At 36.2% G+C, this 22,152-nt stretch overlaps 2 protein-coding genes across 2 annotated transcripts; both read left to right on the forward strand.

Moving 5' to 3' along the window:
- Positions 1 to 2,006: 2,006 nt before the first annotated feature.
- On the forward strand, positions 2,007 to 3,121 carry LOC110727446. Its single transcript, XM_021907006.1, has 2 exons — positions 2,007 to 2,418; positions 3,006 to 3,121. The coding sequence occupies exons 1-2, from the start codon at positions 2,007 to 2,009 to the stop codon at positions 3,119 to 3,121; spliced, it is 528 nt and encodes a 175-aa protein (XP_021762698.1).
- A 14,382-nt stretch (positions 3,122 to 17,503) lies between these two features.
- Positions 17,504 to 19,969, forward strand: LOC110727542 (putative F-box/kelch-repeat protein At5g24040). Its single transcript, XM_021907103.1, has 2 exons — positions 17,504 to 19,176; positions 19,930 to 19,969. Exon 1 carries the CDS (start codon positions 17,911 to 17,913, stop codon positions 19,156 to 19,158), a length of 1,248 nt encoding a protein of 415 aa, XP_021762795.1. The 5' UTR covers positions 17,504 to 17,910; the 3' UTR covers positions 19,159 to 19,176; positions 19,930 to 19,969.
- Positions 19,970 to 22,152: the final 2,183 nt, after the last annotated feature.

The following is a 22,152-nucleotide window of genomic DNA, read 5'->3' on the forward strand; positions in this document are numbered from 1 at the left end:
CTATTTCCAGCCAAGAAAAGTAAAACCCTAAAGAGAGAGGAGAGAGGAGAGAAAAGAGAGAAGAGGGAGGCGGTTGTTTTTTTAATAGTTGTATACTTGTATCAACGCATTTTCTCCTTTTCTTGGTTCTTAACTTCTTTAATTTTCTCTACCTACTAGGCATTGTAAACCATAAAAATTCAAACCTGCAATATACAAATAAAGAGGTAAAAAAATATACGGAAACAATTATTTCATTGATAATTTGTGGGATAACAACTCTCGTAGATTTCTGCTTGATTCCTTTCTCCAAAGGACTAGGGTTTTGATATTTGTTTATAGTTCGGGGCCTTGTTGACTTATTCCATATTATACACCTACAATGTTTGGTAGTAGGAAGGAGATGGGGTACTTGTCACTTATTCCATCTGAGGTTCTTAGGGAGGAGGATGAGGTTTTTGTGACTTATTTCATCTGAGCTTAACCCTTGAAAACAACTCACACTTAAAAATTAAATTAGGACAATTTAAGTGTCAACTCAGCACGTCCATGCATTGTCCAACATGGATGTGCTTAACTTGTTAACTGCTCCAAATGAACTTAGCTTCGATCTTCGTGAGCCTTGGTTTAGATACGCAACATCATAAAATTTCCTAATTATCCTCGTTAAGCCTGAAATGCATCACAAACAACGAAACAACCATAAAAGTACAAAATCATCACAAACTAAACCAAATCCTCAAGCGAAAATGAACCAAAATCAACTAAACTAAACTCGAAAACTAACTAAAAAGACTCTAAAAATATGCATAATACACGATATATCATTGTTATGTAAAATAAAGTTTGTATCTAAATTAGGACTTTTGCTTTATATATAAAATGTTAAGTAAACTTTTTAGAATGTCAAATGCACGTTATTTTAATTGTATCAATCCACTTACACCTTATAACTATTACATATATAAATGGTTTCTCTCACATGTTTTCATTGTTTTAATATATTTCATGCATATTAATACATGTTGAATCTATTCATTGTATTTTATATTTTTCTACTTTGTATATAATTATATTGTCATTATAATTATTTAACATCCGTGCATTGCACGAGGTTTAACCTAGTTTTGACTATTTTTCATACTCCCTCCGTGTTTTAATAAGTGTTACAATTTGACCGTCACATAATTTTAGGCAATTTAATTGACTTAAACAAAATAAAAGGTAAGTGGGGTAGTTGGAGTATTAAAAAACTATAAAAGAAAGATAATGGGGTTTATAATTTATTAAAGAGTAATGAATGTGAGAGGAGATAATTAATAAAAAAAATAGTAGTGGGTTTAGATTGGGACCATGAAAGGTATTAGAGTCGATTTGGTTATATTTGTTAATTTTGTATCTTTGTCAAGTTTATCTTATTAGGAATTTTAGGCAAGTTATGTATTGTGTATATATATGTGATTAATATCAATACAAAAGGTTAAGTCATTTTCTCCAGTTGTTCTTAACTTTAACATGGTATCAAAGCCTCTCTAATTTCTAGAGATTTTTTTTTTACTTGGTTTGTTCATCCGATTATTTTTTTATTCGGCAATTTTTGAGTGAGATTAAGGCTTCAAATTTATTTTTTTAATTTGTTTCGATTTCCCAGCCAATTAATTTGACGATTTAGGGTTTATCACACCCTAATTCGTTGCTTGGTTAGGGTTTCTGGTGCTGCGTGTGTTGCGTGGTGCTTGTGGTTGAGTGCACTGCCTGTGTGTGGTGCGCTGTATGGCGCTGCTGAGTTGCGGTGCTGCTGTGTGTGTGTGGGTTTGCGTTGTGTGGTGCTGCGGTGTGGGCGGTGCTACGTGTGTGTGGTCTGGTGCGCAAGGAGTGTGTGTGTGCACGCTGTGTGTTGTGGCAGTGTGTGCTGCGTGTGTGTGTGTGGTGCGCAAGGAGTGTGTGTGTGCGCTGTGTGTTGTTGTGTGGCAGCCTTGTGCGTGTGTTTTCTTTGGTGTTGAGTTGTGTGCTCGTGATTCTGTGAGATGGGTGAAGGCGATAACACTCCTCTTCCTCCACCTTCCAAGTACGAGTCATTCACCGACTACAACCTTCATCCCAGTGAAGTTTCTAAGTTGGTGATTTGCCCGATGTTGCTTACCATCGACAACTATGAAGAGTGGTCGAGATCGATTCGCAATAACCTTCGGTCCAAGAGCAAGCTCGAGTTTGTGGATGGTTCTATTGTCAAGCCCGATTCCAAGCACGCGGATTATCGTCAGTGGGGTATTGTTAATTCTACTGTTGTTGCTTGGATTTATAATATTCTTGATGCTAGTATTCGTTCTACTGTTATTATTCCTGATGATGCTAAAACATTGTGGGATGATTTACGTGATCGTTATTCTCTTGGTAACGGTCCTCGTATTTTTGAACTTAAGCATGATATTGCTGATTGTAAGCAAAGAGGTCGTTCTATACCATATTGTTTCACTTTGTTGAAAAGGGCGGATAGGTTAGGGTGGAGGAAAATACTCCGCTCTTAACATTTTGAGATAAGGTATGGCTGTATGAGTAGTGAACAATTTACTTATTCTTGATTGTTGGACTTTATTTGCTAAATATAAGTATTTTATTAGGCTGGAAGGTTGTAAAATCGTCTTGTTATAGAGCTCAGTGGCGACACAAGCCTTTTTCTAATGAATATTTACCTCCTAAGTCTATTCTCCACAGCACTACTCTCTACTCTGTAGTTATTATGAAGTCGTACGAGTATATGTTTGTCCTTCTTTCTGGCCATTCCAATTCCAAGGTAATCTACTGAATGATTATGCTTAATAGTAGGCATTCTTACTTTGTCTGTAGTTTTTGTGATCCTTGTGAATATGGCTGAAACCCCAAGTGTGCTTAATACGGAGTAGAACAGTAGGTGTTCTAAATACTTTGTATCTAGCAGTCAAGATGATTATGAATAAGTATTGCGTGATTGCCACATTAACACATCTTGATTTCAAATCCTGACTATATTGTTACTTGATTCTCAGTGGTAAGACCGGTAACAAAGATCAAGGAATTAACTATGGATTCATTGTCAATCGGGAATTATCATGATTCAAAAGCTCAGATATATCAAAATTCAATTGCCAATGAGCAAAATTAATGAATGAGATTTATTAATTTAAATTCAAGTATTACAATTACTATTGCTTAGGTGCGCTTAGAGCATCTCGAATATTAAGCTACAATTTACAAGAGCCTTGTAGCTTGCTTTGTCACGTCAATTTTAAGTGCATCAATAAATAGTACGAACTTTGGGGGTTGGGTGGGGTAAATAACATGAACGGTTTCCGGTGTCAGAAATTCCATCGAATTTCGCTATGAATTATGAATTTCGTTATTTTTCTTTACAAAATTATTTTGTTTTCAATGTTAATAATGTTGTACTAAGATAACATTAATGAAAAGGGTTATCCCGGTTTCTCATATTGAAAAAACGTTTTTGTTTCGCTAGTGACAAAAGATGATAATAATTATGTTCTTTTTTTTTTTTTTTGTTTTGTGAAAAAGAGGGGCAAGTCCGGCAAGTTATTAAATCTTTATTATTTTTTGCTGACATCGCCTATCAATAGTTTGTCCTTCTTTTTTCATCCTTTTTCATTTCTTTGCAACACCACTAACACCACAACAAACCTCGACCTCAAGTCCTCAACACACCACTTCTGACAACTTCATCGTCTAGAAATCTTAAGAAAAATATGAAATTAAGGATATGATTAATCCAAACGTGCCCCTTTAATGTGCTTCTAGTGTTTTTAAGGTAGAGAAATTGTTTCCTTGTTCAAGAGCACCTTCTAGGCTCCTAAAGCAATTTTGTTCTCATATTAGACTTACTACCACTTTTAAAAATTTAAGTAAATTAACTATATATAACCTTTGTTTAATAATATTTTTATTTTGACACTTTTTATAAATTTTACTGCTTCCATCACTTGACTATAAATAATTGCCCAAAACTAATAAGGAAAAATATTCAAGAATAATATGACATTTATCCAATCTTTTAAAATAAATTGATATATTAATTATCTCATAATAATACTGTATGATCATTTTTAGAGGTCATCTGCCTCAAAATAGAACGTTTATTTTTATTTTTATTTTTGTTGGTTCCAAATGAGGTTGCAGATCACCAAGAGAAAAAAAAAAAAAAAAAAGAAAACCGCAAAGCGAAAATAAACACAAACAAAACTAAACTAGGGAGGAACTAGACGAGGCATAGCCACGCCCCTAATATCCTCTTCTAAAATACGACTAAGTTCCACTGGAGCATTATTGAAAAAAACTAATTGAGAGTCCTGAATGACTCCGCGGTTGGCTAACCACTCCGCCGCTCGATTGTCTTCTCTAAACACGTGTATGACTTTTACTTCCCAATGATCATCCTCGAGTAGCTTTTGACAAAACTGAATATGATAGATGCATTCACCTCTAGTAATTTCTTGCTTTTGAAGAGCTTGCACCACAGCCGCATTTTCCATCTGAACTTCCAGCCGCATTATAATTGCACCACCTAGGCCCCGGGTTACCCTTTGCCGCACCATCACTGTTAATAACATACCATCCATAAGGCGGGGCATGCCATGTAATGTTGGCTGGAATCCAATACTTCTTCCTTGCATTATAGCATCCCAAATTGCCCTTCGAGCTTCATCATATCTCACTTGTAGGAAAGCAACAAAGTCAATTGGCATTTCATCCCTTCCGTTGAAGACAAAGCAATTCCTCCATCTCCAAATCCACCAAACCGAAATACAAAAATATGTAGCCCAAGAATCTTCATTAACCGGGTCCAAATCCCTAGCATTTGCAGTGATCCAATCCTTCAACCCTCCTTGATAAAACGAGCCCATTGTGTTGCTATCCACAGATTTGCGCCAAACCACTCGAGCAGCTGGACAATCCCTTAGGATATGTAGAGTGGTTTCTTCACTTGCCCCACAAATATAGCATTTAGGGTCATCCGTTAGCTTGTGTTTGAATCGATTCGAGTTGCTTATTAGAATCCGGTCATGACACGCTAACCATAGAAAGGCCCTAATTCGTAGCTGGACCGGAGCAGACCACACCACTTCCGAGCAATCTTCATCCAATATATCCGTGTGATGCTTCATGATGCTAATGACAGATTTAATTGTGAATTTGCCCTTGTCACCATCTTTCCAATGGACTAAATCACCAAGACCCGGATACCGACGTACCTCATAGCTTTGGATTTTTTTGAGCATATTTGATCAAGGTGTGGGGCAATTATGTTCCACCTCCACCCTTCCCCTTCTTCCCACATTTCTTCTACGGTAGCACCTTCTACCTCAGCTGGAAAGGGCTGTGTTGCAAGGCTGCTAAGAGTCACATCCGTTGCCCACTCGAGATCCCAAAAAAGCGTCTTCGTTCCATTGCCAATGGCCGTCCTCAACCCTTCATTCAATGTTTTTGCATTTTCCGTGATACCGCTCCAAAACATTGGACATGCCTGTCGTTGGTTCAAACATATCAACATCGCACTGACCTTTACAATACTTAGCTCGTAACACACGAGACCAAAGAGCATTAGGTTCGGATAGCATTCTCCATCCTAACTTCGTGAGGAAGGCGGCATTTGCTTGTTTAGCTGAGAAAATTCCAATGCCTCCTTTCTCCATAGGACGTTGCAAAACTTCCCATGAAATCAGATGAATGCCACGCTTTTCATCATTCCCACTCCAAACAAATTTTCTTGTCTTATCTATATCCTCGCATATCAAACGTGGGATTTTGGCTGACTGCATTGAAAATAAAGCCATGGTGGAAATGCTCAAAATAGATCGTGTTTGATTGTTAGCCTATTTAATTACGGAGTAGATAATTGTGACACATATCGCATTATGTTTATACTAGGTTAAAATTCCGTACAATGCACGGTTATTAAATATTTTTGACAATTATATTACAAAATATAAAGTATATAAAAGATATGCCTAAATATTTCATTTAGGTATATATGGAATATGAGGCGGAAAAACTTTTCAAAAGGTAATGACAAGTGTCATTGGTTATTCACTTTTAGTATAAGTTAATAGATGATTGTTAATTTTTTTTATTTGTCACAATTTTCTTTCTTAAAAATTGATTTTAATCTAAAAAAACCTCTCCTATTAGCCTCACTAGACCTGGCAAAATGATTTGTTTGAATCGGGTCGAGTTCAGAACATGTTAATTCGGGTTTTAGGTCAATAAATTATCGGATTGGATATGGGGTCAATATTTCGAATTGAGTTCAGATAGAGTTAAGTTCAAATCAGTTCGTTTTTACTCGGATTAATTCGTATCGTGTGGATTCATCAATTAGATTTAAATTTTTTTTTCATCTAATAATGAAAATTCATCTGATTAATTAATTAAGTTGTAAAAAGTCCCTATATGTACGAAAGTTAATCCAATAAATCTCAAGAACTCAGCGTTTCACTTTCATTTCTTCCCAACAACAGAAATAAGTCAAAACTGGAAGTTTCTTCAAGAAACCCAAGAAAAGCTTCTCCTTCTTCAATGGCTTCCTTCTTCATTTTCTCTCTCCTCTTCCTCCTCAACTTCAACACCACTGTAACTTCCGCCACTGAAATCAACTTCACCACCTTCAACATCGCCCCAAACCCAAACCCATCACCGTCACCACCACCACCACCTCTTCCGTCGCTCTCAGTCATCGCACGACCACCGCCGGCGCACCTCCAAGAAACACCGCAACAACTGCAATTCAACTCGATCATCGACTCAATCGTCGGAGCTGGAGATTTCAGCAACTGGGCTAACCTTCTATCTCAGGCAGACCCCTCCATTTTCCCTCTCACAGCCACCCTCTTCGTTCCAGAAGACGGCGCTTTTCTTGCCGGAAACTCAACTTCTCCGGCCACTTCCTTCGACCCTCTTCTCTTTCCTTACCACATTGTTCCCCGCCGCTTTGCTTTCACCGAGCTCCGGCAGTTCCCAAATGGGGCTCGCCTTCCTACTCTTCTCCCCGGGAAAACCCTCCTCATTACCAACAATTCCGCCGGCAATTTCTCCATCAATGGTGCCCTTCTCACTCATCCCGATCTCTTTCAAAGCTCCGTCGTTTCTGTTCACGGTATCGGGACTGTTCTTGACTATGATAATTTCGGGGATGATTTTTCCTCGCCGGAAAATTTTCTGGATCGGAACCCCTCGCCGGAAAATATGCTCGGAGAAGTCCTGTCTCCGCCGTTGCCGGAGTTCGAACAGGACAGAAGAGGACCGGTGGTCGGGTCTCCGAAAAACGTGGCGAGCTCGCCTGCCAGGATTCTGCAGGTAGATTGGGCTTTGATTCTGGGTATGTTTGCTGTGATACTACTGCTACTTTGGCAAGCTCTGACTACTGTGCTTCCTATTGTGTATTTCCTGCTGCTGAGTTGGATAACATGCTCAATTTTTATTGTTGAAGCTTACTTCTGAGTTTAGCCAAGATCTTTGACATGTAGCTTGTAAATTCTCAGTGCTGTTGACATTAATTGTCTAATTGTTGTGTTTGAGGGTTAATTGTTCATAATCTGGCAGAGTATTAATTCTTGTAAGTAGATGTATCGAGCTTTAGCATCTCAGAGGCAACTCAATTGTTGCTTGTGCTTGTTTGTTACGAATTTTGAAGTGGAATATATACCTATTTTCAAGTTTCATCTTGTGGAATTCACAATTTACTTTCTTGCAAATGTGTTGTTTGATCACTTTCTGTGTGAGTTTGAATGTGGTGATGAAAAAGAAGTGATTCAACAGATCAATGAGAATGGTTTGATAGGCATACCAAGCAAACATTACTGAGAATTAAACTAGTCCTGAATCAGTAGCTGATATATTACAGAGTCGAACTATTCATGGACATGATATATTGGAGAACCTGTTTTGTATAGGTGTTGATGTCAGTCTACACTTCACTGCTGGAGGAGTGTAATTGAGATTTCAATAGGGTGTTGGGTTTACGGGGACGTTGGTTCTGTTTATGTTAAAATTAAGGTATGCTAATTGAAATATTGAATGCCTTGCAGAGTGTATTAGTGTAGTAGGAGTTTGAATGTTTCCAATAGTTTCAATGGAAAATAAACATTTTATTGTAACTAGAGAAGTTATTTGACTCAATATATTGAACATAATGCATGCTTACACGATTATCACCCTTGTATAATATACAAACATTAGAGAAGTAACAACACTAACAAGGCCCCAAAATCAGCAGTATTTACATTATTCACAATCAAGGGCACACTCTAAACAAGTAATTAATCAGTTTTTGGAAGAACAAGAGCTAAAAGCTATGGAATTACATGCATGATTAAATCACATGTAGTTTTCGAGTAAAGTTATGCTCATAAAAGTCCTTGTAAGCTTGCCTAACATAGAGGTAATAGACAATTAAGAAGCAAAGGAGCTTAATCAGTTCAAACTAGGTGCTCTATATAACCAATAAACTATATCAATCCTTGTGGACCATTAAGACGCTTTGTTTTTTTATCTTTTAATTGTGATCTCTTTTCAATCACATTAGAACTTTGCTTTATTAGTCATGTCCTTGCGCATTTTGGAGCCTTGCGATCTCAGGAGCCAACCAGCTTATGTTCATTGAATAAGCGCATCAGTAACAGCTAGACCCGGCAAATGGGTCATTTGGGTCGGGTATGGGTCGAGTCATTTCGGGTCGGGTCAAGTTCGGGTCAAAAATTTATCGGGTCAAGTTCGGGTCGGGTCGGGTCATTTGGGTTTCGGGTTGAGTTCGGGTCAACTGATAATCAAGTCGGGTCGAGTTTGGGTCGGGTCCATTTCGGGTCGGGAAGCGTTGTTTACTCAAGTGGCCTAGATGATTTTCTATTCCAAGAATCTCAAAATATGTAAAATACTTACACGGTTACACATTACAAATTAATAAAAAAAAATTAAGTCAGTTTGATTGCGGTTATTTTCTATTTCGGTTTGCTCAGGTCAAATCGTTAGCTTAAATAGATTCTGGTCATTTCAGGTATAAGGTAATTTTAGTTCGGGTCACTTTGGGTTTCGAGTCTATTTGGGTCCAATAATTCAAGTTAAAGGTCGGGTCACTTTGGGTATCGGGTCAACTTCGGGTCTCGGGTCAACTTTGGGTCGGGTCATTTCGGGTCGGGTCATTCGGGTTTCAGGTCAAGGTCGGGTCAATTCCACTTCAGGTCGGGTATGGGTCGGGTTGGGTTGATTTCGGGTTTCGGGTCAATTTCGGGTCATAGGTCGGGTCATTCGGGTCGGGTCATCGGGTCTGGGTCAAGATTGCCACGTCTAGTAGCAGCTTAGCAAGTCAAGTCAATAGTACTATACTAATTTGGCTAGGGACTCTAAAGCAACTATACTAATTTGGCTAGAGACTCTAAAGCAACTATACTAATTTGGCTAGGGACTCTAAACCAAATAGAAAGTCAATAGTATGCATATTAGTTTCATTTCATTTTAGAGATTATCGTGCTCAGTTTCTTTACCTGTCTCATTTTTATTTGATGACTCTGTGATAACTTGGTTGCTGGGGTTTATTTAATTTTGGATGGTTGGTTATTGAGGAACTCTGGGCTAATTTTGCTAGCATTAGGTATATTTGCAGGTTAGTTAGTGGGCTAATTTAATGACTTTGAAGATTTAAAATTCATTGTTATAGTATGATTTCTCAGAAAGTTGAGGAAAGAAATTACTTCATATGCACAATATATAATATACTCATCTTTGCATATGCACAGTAATTAGAATTTTGGATGAGATGAGATTATTCATCGGGCATGCTTTCATCTCTGCATATGTGGTCATATTCCTGGTTGCAATTGCACTCAGGCCAAGCTCAAACATTATTGTTCAAGCTCTGCCTTGCACTGTGAAGGTGTTTAGTTCTATAACATGTCTAATCTAGTCAGAGAAGATGAAAAAGGAAAGGGAAAAGATTAGTATATCTGGGACTACGATTATATTGTCTTTATTGTTTAGTTGTATAAGTCAGTTACCTTCTTTTAATCACTTACATTCAGTTAGATGGATGTATCCCTAAAGCATTATCATCTTTCTTTTATTTGGTTCACTTTGGCAGAAATTTTAATTTTATTTAGAAATTTTTTTGACCCATCTGCTGTATTCGGTTTTTCTTTTTCTTTTCTTTTTTATTTTTTATTTTTTTTTAATTTTTATTTATTTATTTTTTATGTAAAGATTCAGCTGTTACAGCCGCAGCATAATGCTACCACTGCCATAACAATTTGTTGATTGATCTATTCATTAGTTTTGTTTCAAATGCTGCAAATGAAATTGATGGAATTTGGTGAAGAACTCAAATACTATTTGCCAAATAGTACACTTAGGCCTTAGCCCTTAGGTGCTTCTGTGCGGAAAAGCAGAAGCAGGAGTATGGATTCAATGGTGCGTGCTGCCAGTCCAAGGGCTTAACATAAAGCTACCTATCTTGTATTGGCAAGAAATTTGGAGGTTGACATTGGTTTTGGAGTTGCTCAAATTACTCGAGCAGCTGATCCAGAGCCACAGCCTGGTGCAAAAAAACTAGGAATTCTATTAATGGCTGTGGATTGGTGCCATTGCTAATGTTGTGACTGGTGTGAAGGCAAGAAATCAATAAACTGACAGTAGGCCCTTGGGAATTGGGATTGAAGTTTTAGTTGATGGACAAACTGTGCAAGCCTGGTTCACTTTGACTAGTGGTATGGCTTCAAATTTTTGTGGACTTTAAGAAGTGGATTACTGACTTACTGCAAGGAGTTGGTTCTGGTATCTGTTGATGGTGTGCTCATGCTGTAGAATAGATGGGAGAATTCTTTCACTAACACCAAGAACTTGGGATGGTTTTTAGATGTTATGCAAAAGGGAAATTATGGCGCATTTCTTTTTAGTCACAATTCATAAATCTGTTGAAAAATAGAGAAGACGTCATTCGATTTCGAGCAGTCTTTAAAGCACGGTATCTATCCACCACTCTCTATGTTCTAGCCAAAATACATATTATCTTCTTTCCTACCCTTCAAATTCTCTGCCCATATGCCTGCTCCCAAACGTTTTAACAAGCAATATCTCGAAGCTCACATAGCTTTAGTTAGCAGCTTCTGTTTTTCTGGTTTGATCAGTTGTGGTATTGAATCTCCCTCGTGGTTGTGCAGTGTTGTGGAGTATAACAAAGGTAAGCTCTGTCTCAGACAGCCCCTTTCTTGAATTGCTATTCGAGGTTGCCCCATGATATCCTTAAGTATCTGGATGTTTCCAAGTTTCGAGTTTTGGAAAGAAGTAAGCTTTATACAATTATACACTCAAGTATGCTTGCAACCCCGGCCCATCGATGTTTTTGCCGAATTGCCGGAGATAATAAACAGTATGACAATTGTAGCAAAGTGGGGTTTTCTTTGAGGATCCCATTTGCAATGAAGGTGATGGCTGTACTGCTATCGTATTGTATAATGATGGGACTCTAGCTAGCTGCCTAGCTGATTTGAGGCATAAAAAGGGGCCTATATCAAGAATTTACGATGATGATGTTAGACGTACTGAGGATGTAGTGAATTTTAAGGGCAAGATTTGTGAACTTGATCGCATTGGAGGTATTTATTGCAAGGACAAGGATGACGAAAAGTGGAAAGCGGTGTAGAGCCAATGGAAGTGTATCACTATCACTATCTAGGGGATCGAAAGAAACTTCTTGTTGAATCATATGGTGTAGTCTACTTGGTTCTTAGAAATACAAAAAATGATGTGGTGATGTGAATCGAGTCCCCTTCCTTATAACTATTTTTATTGCTTTATTTAGGTACTCTCTTGGTTTTGCCTTACTCTTAAAGTAGGGGTTTTACAAGTGAGTTTTTAATAATGTTTTTATTATTTTCTTAGTAGTAGTTATGGGGCCTTGGGCTTCCAAAGTTGTGTTAATTAATTAGTGGGCTCTCTTGGTTCATTAATTAATTATTAGGGCTTTTTATTTAGTTTGCTTGCAGGGCAAGTAGGATAGATTTATTTTTCCTATATATACTAGTTGTATGTCAATTATTTTAACAAGATGTTTTATGAATTATAATTTGAGATTATTGAGCTTTTGCTTGAAGAGAACTTTGTTAAGGTTCAAACTAGTTGTTAACTAGGGTTTTGGGATCGTTACTCCTAAAATCAAACTTAGAAGTCGTTGCCTTCTAAGACTATCTTTCAAATTTCCACCCTTAAAATCACTCAAATCCTTCCATCAAATATAAACCGTCAAAATACACATCAAATTGGTATCAAGAGCCAGGTTTTGTAAGTTCTCCCGACTTACACGATTGATAAGAAGAAAAAAAAAAATCCTTATTCGTACTCAAGCGGATGAATTGCAGAATTCGTTGGTATCTGTGCAAAAGGTACTCGTAACTTCTACATAGTAGTTTACTTGTTGGTATGTGCTCTTAATTTGCTTGGTGAGTTAGTGGAATTGCTGCCAAATTACAAAGTATTGGTTTAGTTAGAAGAATAAGTTGTGCCGTCATTATTGTTGTGTTGCAGTTATCGTAGTCGGTGGTATTAATTGAATTTTAAAGCATACTAATTTAAGGTGATTGTATTTTGGTAATTAGTTGCTTTGTTTGCTTTATCAAAATATTTTTATTGCCTTTAGTACGACTTGCTGCAAGATTATTATTTTTGGAGATAATTGGCCACGAATAGGACTGTGATTATTTTGACATCATGAGTACTTTAACAAAGGAAGATCTGGATACTATGCTTGTTGATATGATGAGAAATTTTAATGCGAGTCTTGAACGAATGAATGAGAAAATTGAGAAGAGTACACAAGAAATTGCTCAAACCAATCAAAGGGTTGAAACTTTGTCTACTCAAGTGATTGGGGAAGGAAGAATAATCAACAACGAACAACCTAGGGGAATCATGAGAAATTTTCCAATTGACAATGATCGAGATTTGAAGTTGTTGGAACTTCCGGAATTTACAGGTGATGGGGATGCCGAAGACTTTTTAGATTGGGTTCGTCAGATGGAAAAGGTCTTTGATTATAAAGGTTTTGATGAGCAAAAAGCCTACAAGGTTGCAAACCTAAAACTGACGAGATATGCTTCTCTATGGTTTGAGAATTTACGTGCCAAGAGATTGAGAGAAGATGAGCCACGAATTAATACTTGGAACGAGTTAAAGAGACAATTAAGGAAACGGTTCCTACCACGGGAATTTATCCAAGATCAATTCTTGAAGTTGAATCATCTTGAACAAAAGAATCTTAGTGTCGCTGAATACACTAAAGAGTTTGAGAAATTGTGCATGCTTTGTGATTTGCAGGAAAAAGAGGAGATGAAGATTGGACGATACATAAAAGGGTTAACACCTTCGATTTCTCACAAGGTGGAAACATCAAATTATGTGTTCTTTGATGATGTCTTAAGGTTGGCAGAGAGATTTGAGAAACAGGAGAAAGAAAAGAAAATTTCTTATTTCAAGGAGAGGAAGTCATTCTTTAATGGTGAGGGTTCGAATATCAACTCTAACAATTCAAACAATGAAGGGAAGATGATTGTTGTTACTCCCGAACAAGCTGCATTGGCGAAAAAAGTTTGTTTCAAGTGTCAAGGCATGGGACACATTGCTAGAGATTGTGGTAACAAAGTGACGGTATCCAAGAAGGAACATAGAATGTTGTTGGCTTATCTTGACCAAGAAGAGAAAGAGAAGGAGAGTACATGTTTGCTCAATACAGAGGAAGAGTTTGATTTTGAAGAGTTTGAGGGTCAAGAAAAGATTACTCCTGAACCTGAACATCACCATATCGGTATCTTAAGGAGAGTTTTGCATGCTAATTTTGTTCCTCCTACTACACATGAGCAAAGGGAAAATTTGTTCCATACTATATGCAAAGTGGGTGATAGGAGTTGCTCGTTGATTATAGATACGGGATCGTGCACCAATGTTGCATCTACTAAGTTGGTTGACACTATGAATCTTTCTACTAGGGACCATCCTACTCCTTACAAGCTTAATTGGTTACATGATGGAGATGGACTACAGGTTAAAAGGCAAGCTTTGGTGAACTTTTCCATGGGTTCATATTCTGATAGTGTATGGTGTGATATTTTACCTATGACTGCTTGTTCTATACTCTTGGGTCGTCCTTGGCAATATGATCGAGGGGTGTTATTTAATGGTGTTACAAATGTTTATTCAGTGAAGGTTGGGGATAAGAGAGTCCAATTACATCCTTTACCCCCTAAGGCGCCACCTATTCAAGCTCCTGCTAGAGAGTTGTTGATTATGCCTAAACTTAACAAAAAGGAAAGAAGGGCTAATATGTTGTCATTGAGAAACCAACACCCTTTTGAGATTGGTGAGTATGTTTTCTTATCTTTAAATGCTCAAAAAATCTTTAATAATTCTAGAGGTAAGAATGAACCATTAGAGGAAGGACCTTTCAAGATTGTGCATAGGGAGAATTATGATACTTTTCAAGTACTTCTTGGAGCGGGAATTTGCGCTACTATGAGGGCTAGTGACTTGGTACCTTGTCTTCCGAACGAAACTTGAGGGCAAGTTTTTTTTTAAGAGGGAGGGAATGATGTGAATCGAGTCCCCTTCCTTATAACTATTTTTATTGCTTTATTTAGGTACTCTCTTGGTTTTGCCTTACTCTTAAAGTAGGGGTTTTACAAGTGAGTTTTTAATAATGTTTTTATTATTTTCTTAGTAGTAGTTATGGGGCCTTGGGCTTCCAAAGTTGTGTTAATTAATTAGTGGGCTCTCTTGGTTCATTAATTAATTATTAGGGCTTTTTATTTAGTTTGCTTGCAGGGCAAGTAGGATAGATTTATTTTTCCTATATATACTAGTTGTATGTCAATTATTTTAACAAGATGTTTTATGAATTATAATTTGAGATTATTGAGCTTTTGCTTGAAGAGAACTTTGTTAAGGTTCAAACTAGTTGTTAACTAGGGTTTTGGGATCGTTACTCCTAAAATCAAACTTAGAAGTCGTTGCCTTCTAAGACTATCTTTCAAATTTCCACCCTTAAAATCACTCAAATCCTTCCATCAAATATAAACCGTCAAAATACACATCATGTGGCTCTTTCTAAGGTTTAATTATAAGCTGAATGAGAGGCAGAATAAATGGGAAAGGTATTGGTGATGGGTAGGATTCTATTTGCAACCTGTGATGGTTGCTTCTTTATCCCAATGAAGGATGTACCTGAATGGAGAGGCAGTTGTATTGTTGTATTCCGTAGGCGCTGCTTCCCTGACCATGGCCAACTCTATAAATCTGATTTCGAAATCTTTAAAGTTCAGAAGCCAGATGAAATGGGTGTGACTATTTTCCATTTTGAGAGTGCTATATGTGCGCCTATAAAATTACATCCAGGCCCCTTGGTTGTATATTGGCCATCACAGCCCTGTTTGTTAGATACAAGTCTATCCAATTGGTAAAGATCCTGCCTTATTAACTACAAATTAATTGACATCGAAACTTGTCTAGTTTACTTTGGCTCAATACTTGTTATGACTATATGAGATTATGATATACTTTTTGCTCATATGAGAAAGTGGAGTGCTAGTGAAAGATTTGAACTTAGAATATATTGTTTGCACGCTCAAATTGATGCAGAATGATAAGTCATTTGATTTTACGTTAAACGCAGAGAAAAGGTCTGTTATCTTCATAATAAATTATCAGTACTCCGTAGTATTCTGTAAAAATAATTGTTAAATTCAAATGAGTTTTGCAAAAAAGTCGACAGAGAAAGTAGTAAAAAACAAAATTCACATGGAAAAGCTAATTTTGCAAAATAGAGGATAATTTAGGAAGATTACCTAATAAAGACAAAGAAAATTGAGGATAAAAGAGTAATTAAATACTACCCATAAATGGTGCTCCCTCCGTATTTTATAACTTCTTCCACTTTCCTTTCGTATTTTATTACTTGCTCCATTTTCTTTTTTGGACACCTATCACAATATTTTACTAATGTATTCTCACCTAGTAGATCCCTAACTATCATACTTAAATATTTTTATGTTCTCTTTCTTTCCAACTATCTTACTTTATTCTTCCATCAACCTCACTTCTTTCTTATACTATTAGGTCATGTTCACTTCAGCCAAAAAAAAAAAAATATCCAGTAAAAATAATTTCAGTTCAGTAAAAATAATTTCAGTTCAACAAAATAAGTTCAGTTCAGTAAAATCAATTTCAGTTTAGTAAAAATAATTTCAGTTCAGCAAAAATCAGTAACTCTAAAGAAGAAATATAATAGAGAATCAGTAAAAATAATTTCAGTTTAACAAAATTAATTTCAGTTCAGTAAAAATAATTTATGTTCTGCAAAATTAATTTCAGTTCAATAAAATTAATTTCAGTTTAGCAAAAATAAGATGAAGTGAACGGGACCTTATTTTCTACTTCGTACTATTTTTCTAAAACTCCGCGCATGGAGAAAGTAATAAAATACTGAGGGAGTAACATAAAAAATAGATACTTCCTCCTTTTTTGTATAAGCTAGAGTTGAAATTTTCTACTATTCATATGTCATCATTGACTTAATTTTTTTTACCAATATATAGTGTATAAATATGATCATAAATATGTTAATTGGATTTGTCATAACGTGCAAATCCAACTCTAGCTTCAAAAAAAAAAAAAAAAAAAAAAAAGGAGTACATCATTTAGAAACTACGAAATGACACAAGGATAGATATAAACGGAGGGAGCAATTAACCAGTAAGAAATTTTGCCTAGAAATTTGTGCAAAATCCGTTAGTACATGTAACGTGACATAGAGGTAGTAAATAAATAAATAAACAATTTTGGCGGCTGTTTTAGAAAAAAAAAAAAAACAATTCTAGTGGTAAAATTAAGTCAACGAAAAAAAAAGGAGGTGTTAAATACCGCCATAAAAAATTATCAAAACCGTCGATATTTAGTCCATGTGAATGGTCTGGACAACCATGCCCTCGGTACTTCAGATCACCACTATCTCCCCTCTTGCCACCAATCACGCACTAACACCTTGACACCACCACCCTGATCGGCGACGACCACCACCACCACCCTCATCGACGACCACATCCCCCACAATAACGACCCACCACCTTCCCTTGCTTGTGGGAAGGTGGTGGTTTATTTTTTTTATTTTCGACAACTGCGGTAACCGGAGCCCAAAACCGGTTACCACCGTGATAACCGATTTTGGGCTCCGGTTACCTGGCACGGTAATTGGTTTTGGGCTCCGGTTGCCAGACATGATAACCGGTTTTGGCTCTGGTAACCGTGGTAACTGTTTCATGCACGGTAACCGGAGCACAAACCCGGTTACTAGGCACGGTAACCGGTTTTGGGCTCCGATTACCACGGTTGCCTGAAATAAAAAAACCACCACCTTCCCGCCGGCGTGGGAAGGTGGTAGGTGTTCATTGAGGGGGATGTGGTGGGCCGTCGATCAGGCTGGTGGTGGTTGTCGTCGGTCGGAAGGGGTGGTGGGTCGTAGGGAGGATAAGGGGTGGTGAAGTAGTAAGGGCTTAGTTGTTCATTCACACCAAATATTAGTGATGGTGATAATTTTTAATAGTGATGTTTAGCAATTCACAAAATAAAAATATGCATTTTTCGCGGTAAAACTAAGTCAATAAACTTAAAACCAAAAGGAAAAAAAAAAAAAAAGTCAACAAAGTCGGCTGAACCATTTGGTCTAAAACGAGGTCAAAAGCTAAGTCAACACAAAAAAAAATAAAAATAAAAACTAAAACGGAGTCAAAACCTAAGTCAACAAAGGCAGCTGAACGCCTGAACCATTTGGACCAAAACAGCGTCGTTAAAAAAAGCACCCTCATTTATTTTCAATCAAATCCCCAATTTAATTTTCTACGGTTTTTATGCACAAAAATGGAACCCCAGAAATCCAATTGGTCGGAGCTTTGCCCTGAACTCCTCTTAGAAATCGCCGATCGTCTCAAAACAAGAACCAACGTCTACAATTTCCGAGCAGTTTGCAAGAATTGGCATGATTCTCTCTCTAAAATCCCGCGAAATCTCCCTTTTCTCTCTCCTCTTTTCCCTCACAGATTCTGGGCCTTTGATTCCGACTTCTTCTCTACTCTTTCTAGTGGGAACCTCCACCATCTGATCGCCTACGCTGTGTATTTGATCCGACCTCGGAACATTCCAGAATCTTCTAAACCTTGGCTTCTTACTGTCGAAGAATTTCGCCGAGGTAAACTCTGTATTCAACTCCCTTTATCTAGAATTAGAGCTTGTGGTAATTTTCCAGCAAATGTTCAAATTCCCAGTTCCTTGAATTTGTCTGATTTTCATATCTCTGTTATTGGTAATGGGTACCATTTAAGATCTTCGGGTAAGGAGCGTTTGAATGGTCGTGGGTTGAGTTATGATTATAAATTGGTTTTGTTTGGAAATCCTGCTTGTTTTGAGCCTTTGTCGATCATGGATTACACTGCTTTGGTTAGGTTTGAACATGGTCTTGTTGGGTGGGTGAGGTTGTCGAGGAGATCGGATTGGGGGTTACTAGGTTTTAACGGAACCTGGGAATTTGATGACATTGTGAATTTGAAGGGGCTGGTTTATGCTATTGATCGAATGGGGAGAGTTTATGTTGTCCATTATGATATAGAAATGCCTTATCAACAGACATTGAAGATGGAATGTATCGCGAATGATTGGATTTCTAGTGGGTGTCATAGCGATAGGAGGAAGCGATTGGTGGTGGATTCTTCTGGGGTGTTGTACGTAATTGAGAGGGTTAGTTATTGTGGTGGTAAGATACATTTTAAAGTCTATAGGCTGGATGAAGTGAATTGTAAATTGGATCAAGTTGTTGGCTTTGGAGATAGTAGAATACTGTTTGTGGGTGTTGATTGTTGCTTCTTTGCTTCAGTAGCTGATTTTCCGGGTTTTAGAGGAAATTGCATATTGTTCTTAGATGATTCCTTCCCCTTGTATGGCGAGAGAACAACATTTATCGAGCCTATTATCAATGGAGCTAGGGAGGTGTTGACAGTTACCGTATTCCACTTTGAGGATGGCGATGCTAAGCCAATATCAGCCTTTCCTGGATATTCTGACATATTATGGCCACCTTCAGCATGGTTCTATCCAGATTTATCTCGGCCTTGAAGTTCAAACTTGATCTGAGTGAGTACTGAGTAAACACTCAATTCTTCAACTCCAAGATATGATATGTGTCGAATGCATATGTATGTGCTACTTGCTGAATAAACTTTTAGCATGATATATATTTTACATGTGTGACAGTCAAATGTGACTGTGGTGATTTGTTTTCTCTGAGTGAGTGACATTCGAAGTTTTTGTGAATGCGTAACCTTGCCACTTATATTATCGTGATTTTTAAAGGTGCTATTTAACTTTTTGTAAAATTTTAAATTTTCAATGACAAAAATTGTCTGCGTTGGTTTGGGCATGTAAGACGGAGTCTTGAGGGTGCACCGGTGCGAATAGTGGAAGAGTGAGACCAAGGAGGGGTTAAACGAGGGAGAGGGAGACTGAAAATGACTTGGTTGGAAGGAGTTAGGAATGATATGAAGTGTATGGATGTGCATGAGGATAAAACATTGGATCGTAAGAGATGGAGGAGGAAAATTTATGTCGATAACTACACGAAATAATCAAATTTGGTTCATGTTAGCCGACCCCACTTATGGGATTAAGTGACACATCATACGACACCAACAAAATTTTGTATCAATACAAAACCGCATCAAGCGAATTTTGTGTTAATTTTTAGTCATCAATGGGGTAATTTTTAGCTTAATTTTCAAAATCCTATGTTTGAATTAGTTTTTAATTATTACTTACATTGTATTAATTTGGGATACTCAACGATTATATGTTTATGTTTTATTTACTAAATGTTTTTTTTACATGCAGATCTAATACATCATACGACACAAATAAAATTTCGTATCAATACAAAATCCCATCAAGCGAATTTTGTGTTAGTTTTAGGTCATCAATGTCCGGGTAATTTTTAAAATCTTATGTTTAAATTTACATTTGTAATTATTAGTCACATTGTACTTATTTAGGATACTTAACAATTATTTGTTTATGTAATGGCATATGATTAGATGTTGTATACTTAATATATGGATGACTTTGGTTATTTTTGAAGATGATGAAAAAATTCCAATGCATAGATTTTATTTTATATCGCAAAATTTTTTCATTTATTGGTAAATATATTGATTTATTTTATATAAATGTAAAAATTTAATTTATATCAATTTCAGTTTGGCTAACATTTCACGGTTCAATTTATCCATTGATGTAGTAGGTTGGTTGTGGAAGAGGTTGGTGATTCTATCGAAATAAAAGATATGGTAAAACAATGAATAATGATTTAGGATTTAAATTATTAAAAATTTATTATTTCTATATAACGGAAAAAATATCATATTTACAATTTATTTATATTTAATAAATTCATTGTAGATTATAGTAAAAAAAAAATTAAACTTTTGTAATTTTGTCTGAAATTATTAAATACAATAATTAAAATAATTAAAATCCGTACATCGCACGGGCTTCCATCTAGTTAGAAATTATTTTTGTCCGCCTTATAAAATACTTGTATGTACTTGGTATTTAAATTTGATATTTTGACCAAAAATAGAAAAATCTAACACAATTTTACAAGATTATTTTTTTTTTAATAATTTTAATTGTAAAAAGTTATAGACAAAGATTTCAAACATTATTGACCACTAAAGTTAATAAGATAAAATCCCTCATTTGATACCCTACAATTATAAAAATCCCATTTAAAAAAAAAAAAAAAAAAAAATCAGATAAAATTAAGTTCAGCCGTGGAACAAGTCCAAGGCTAAACTCACGCTTCTAGCCATAAAATTTATGCAAGTTTCAAAACACGTTGGACTATCATATGCAATAGTTTTCCTGCAAACTCAAAAAATTTCAGGCAAGTTTAACACTTCAAGCACATTGTGAGTGGCCGTCTCAAACTTTTTGTAGCCCCTGTTCTAAATTTAAAAATAGGCCCTAATATTATAAAAAAAAAAATAATAATAAAAAAAAAAGGTTCACCTTTGAGACTGAAATTCATGTTTTTTTCCTTTTTATTACACTTCTTAGATGGGTAAATGAGAAATACTTTCAGATTTTAGGGGAAAAAAATTTATAAATCAGTAATTTAATCTTCAAAGTTTAAAACTCCCACTAGTTCATATTCACTACTGCATCAACCCAAATCCGACTTGAGATTAGTATCATTCTTTATTCTTCTCCAAATTTTTACCTTTGTAATATGTGATAAGATAATATCATGATTCTCTAAAAAAAGACTAACAGACGACATGTCTGGTGGATGTTCGTGTTCTTCAAATCTATTCCCACTTCCCACCAACCCAATCACTGAAAGACCAAAAACAATAGTTAGGGGTGAAAATGAAAAATTAAAATTAAAGATAATGGAATTAATTTTTCCATTGACTGTAATTTACGGATTGAGAAATTCATAATTGTTGCAATTTATATGATTGAGAAGGAAAGGTTGGTGTTTTGAAAGTAGAATGGAAACTTTAATTAAAAATTTAAAAAAGGAAAAAGTATAGCTGTATTTGTATAGGATGAAGGAATACAAAAGGTTTCAAAATTGGGTGAATTGGATAGAGTGAGAGAGTAATTAATGAGGAAGAATTCTTATTAATTAGAAAAAGCATTGATTTCTACTTCGTATAGTACAGTAACAGACTTTAAGATATATTGAAAATATGAACATTGGGCTCTAAACATGGGCTTTTAAATTTTGGGGGCCCTCAAAAATTTGAGGTTTTGTGTTGAGAACCAGGATGTACAGGCTTTAGCCAGCCCTGAGTAAAATCATATAGAATGTAATCAATATCAATATTTCAATCAATATATATTATTAAAATTCATGGCAAGCCATGTAATTCTTGCCACGTGTGATCAATCAAATCAATATATATTATTAAAACTCGTGGCAAGACATGTAATTCTGTCATGTGTGACCAATCAATATCTATACTAATATATTAAAAGACGTTTTTAAAAACGTCTCTACGCCACGTAAACCCCCACTACAAGAAATAGGCCAATTTCCGACGGAAACGT

The sequence above is a fragment of the Chenopodium quinoa genome, unplaced genomic scaffold, assembly GCF_001683475.1.
Source record: "Chenopodium quinoa cultivar QQ74 unplaced genomic scaffold, ASM168347v1, whole genome shotgun sequence".
NCBI lineage: Eukaryota > Viridiplantae > Streptophyta > Magnoliopsida > Caryophyllales > Amaranthaceae > Chenopodium > Chenopodium quinoa.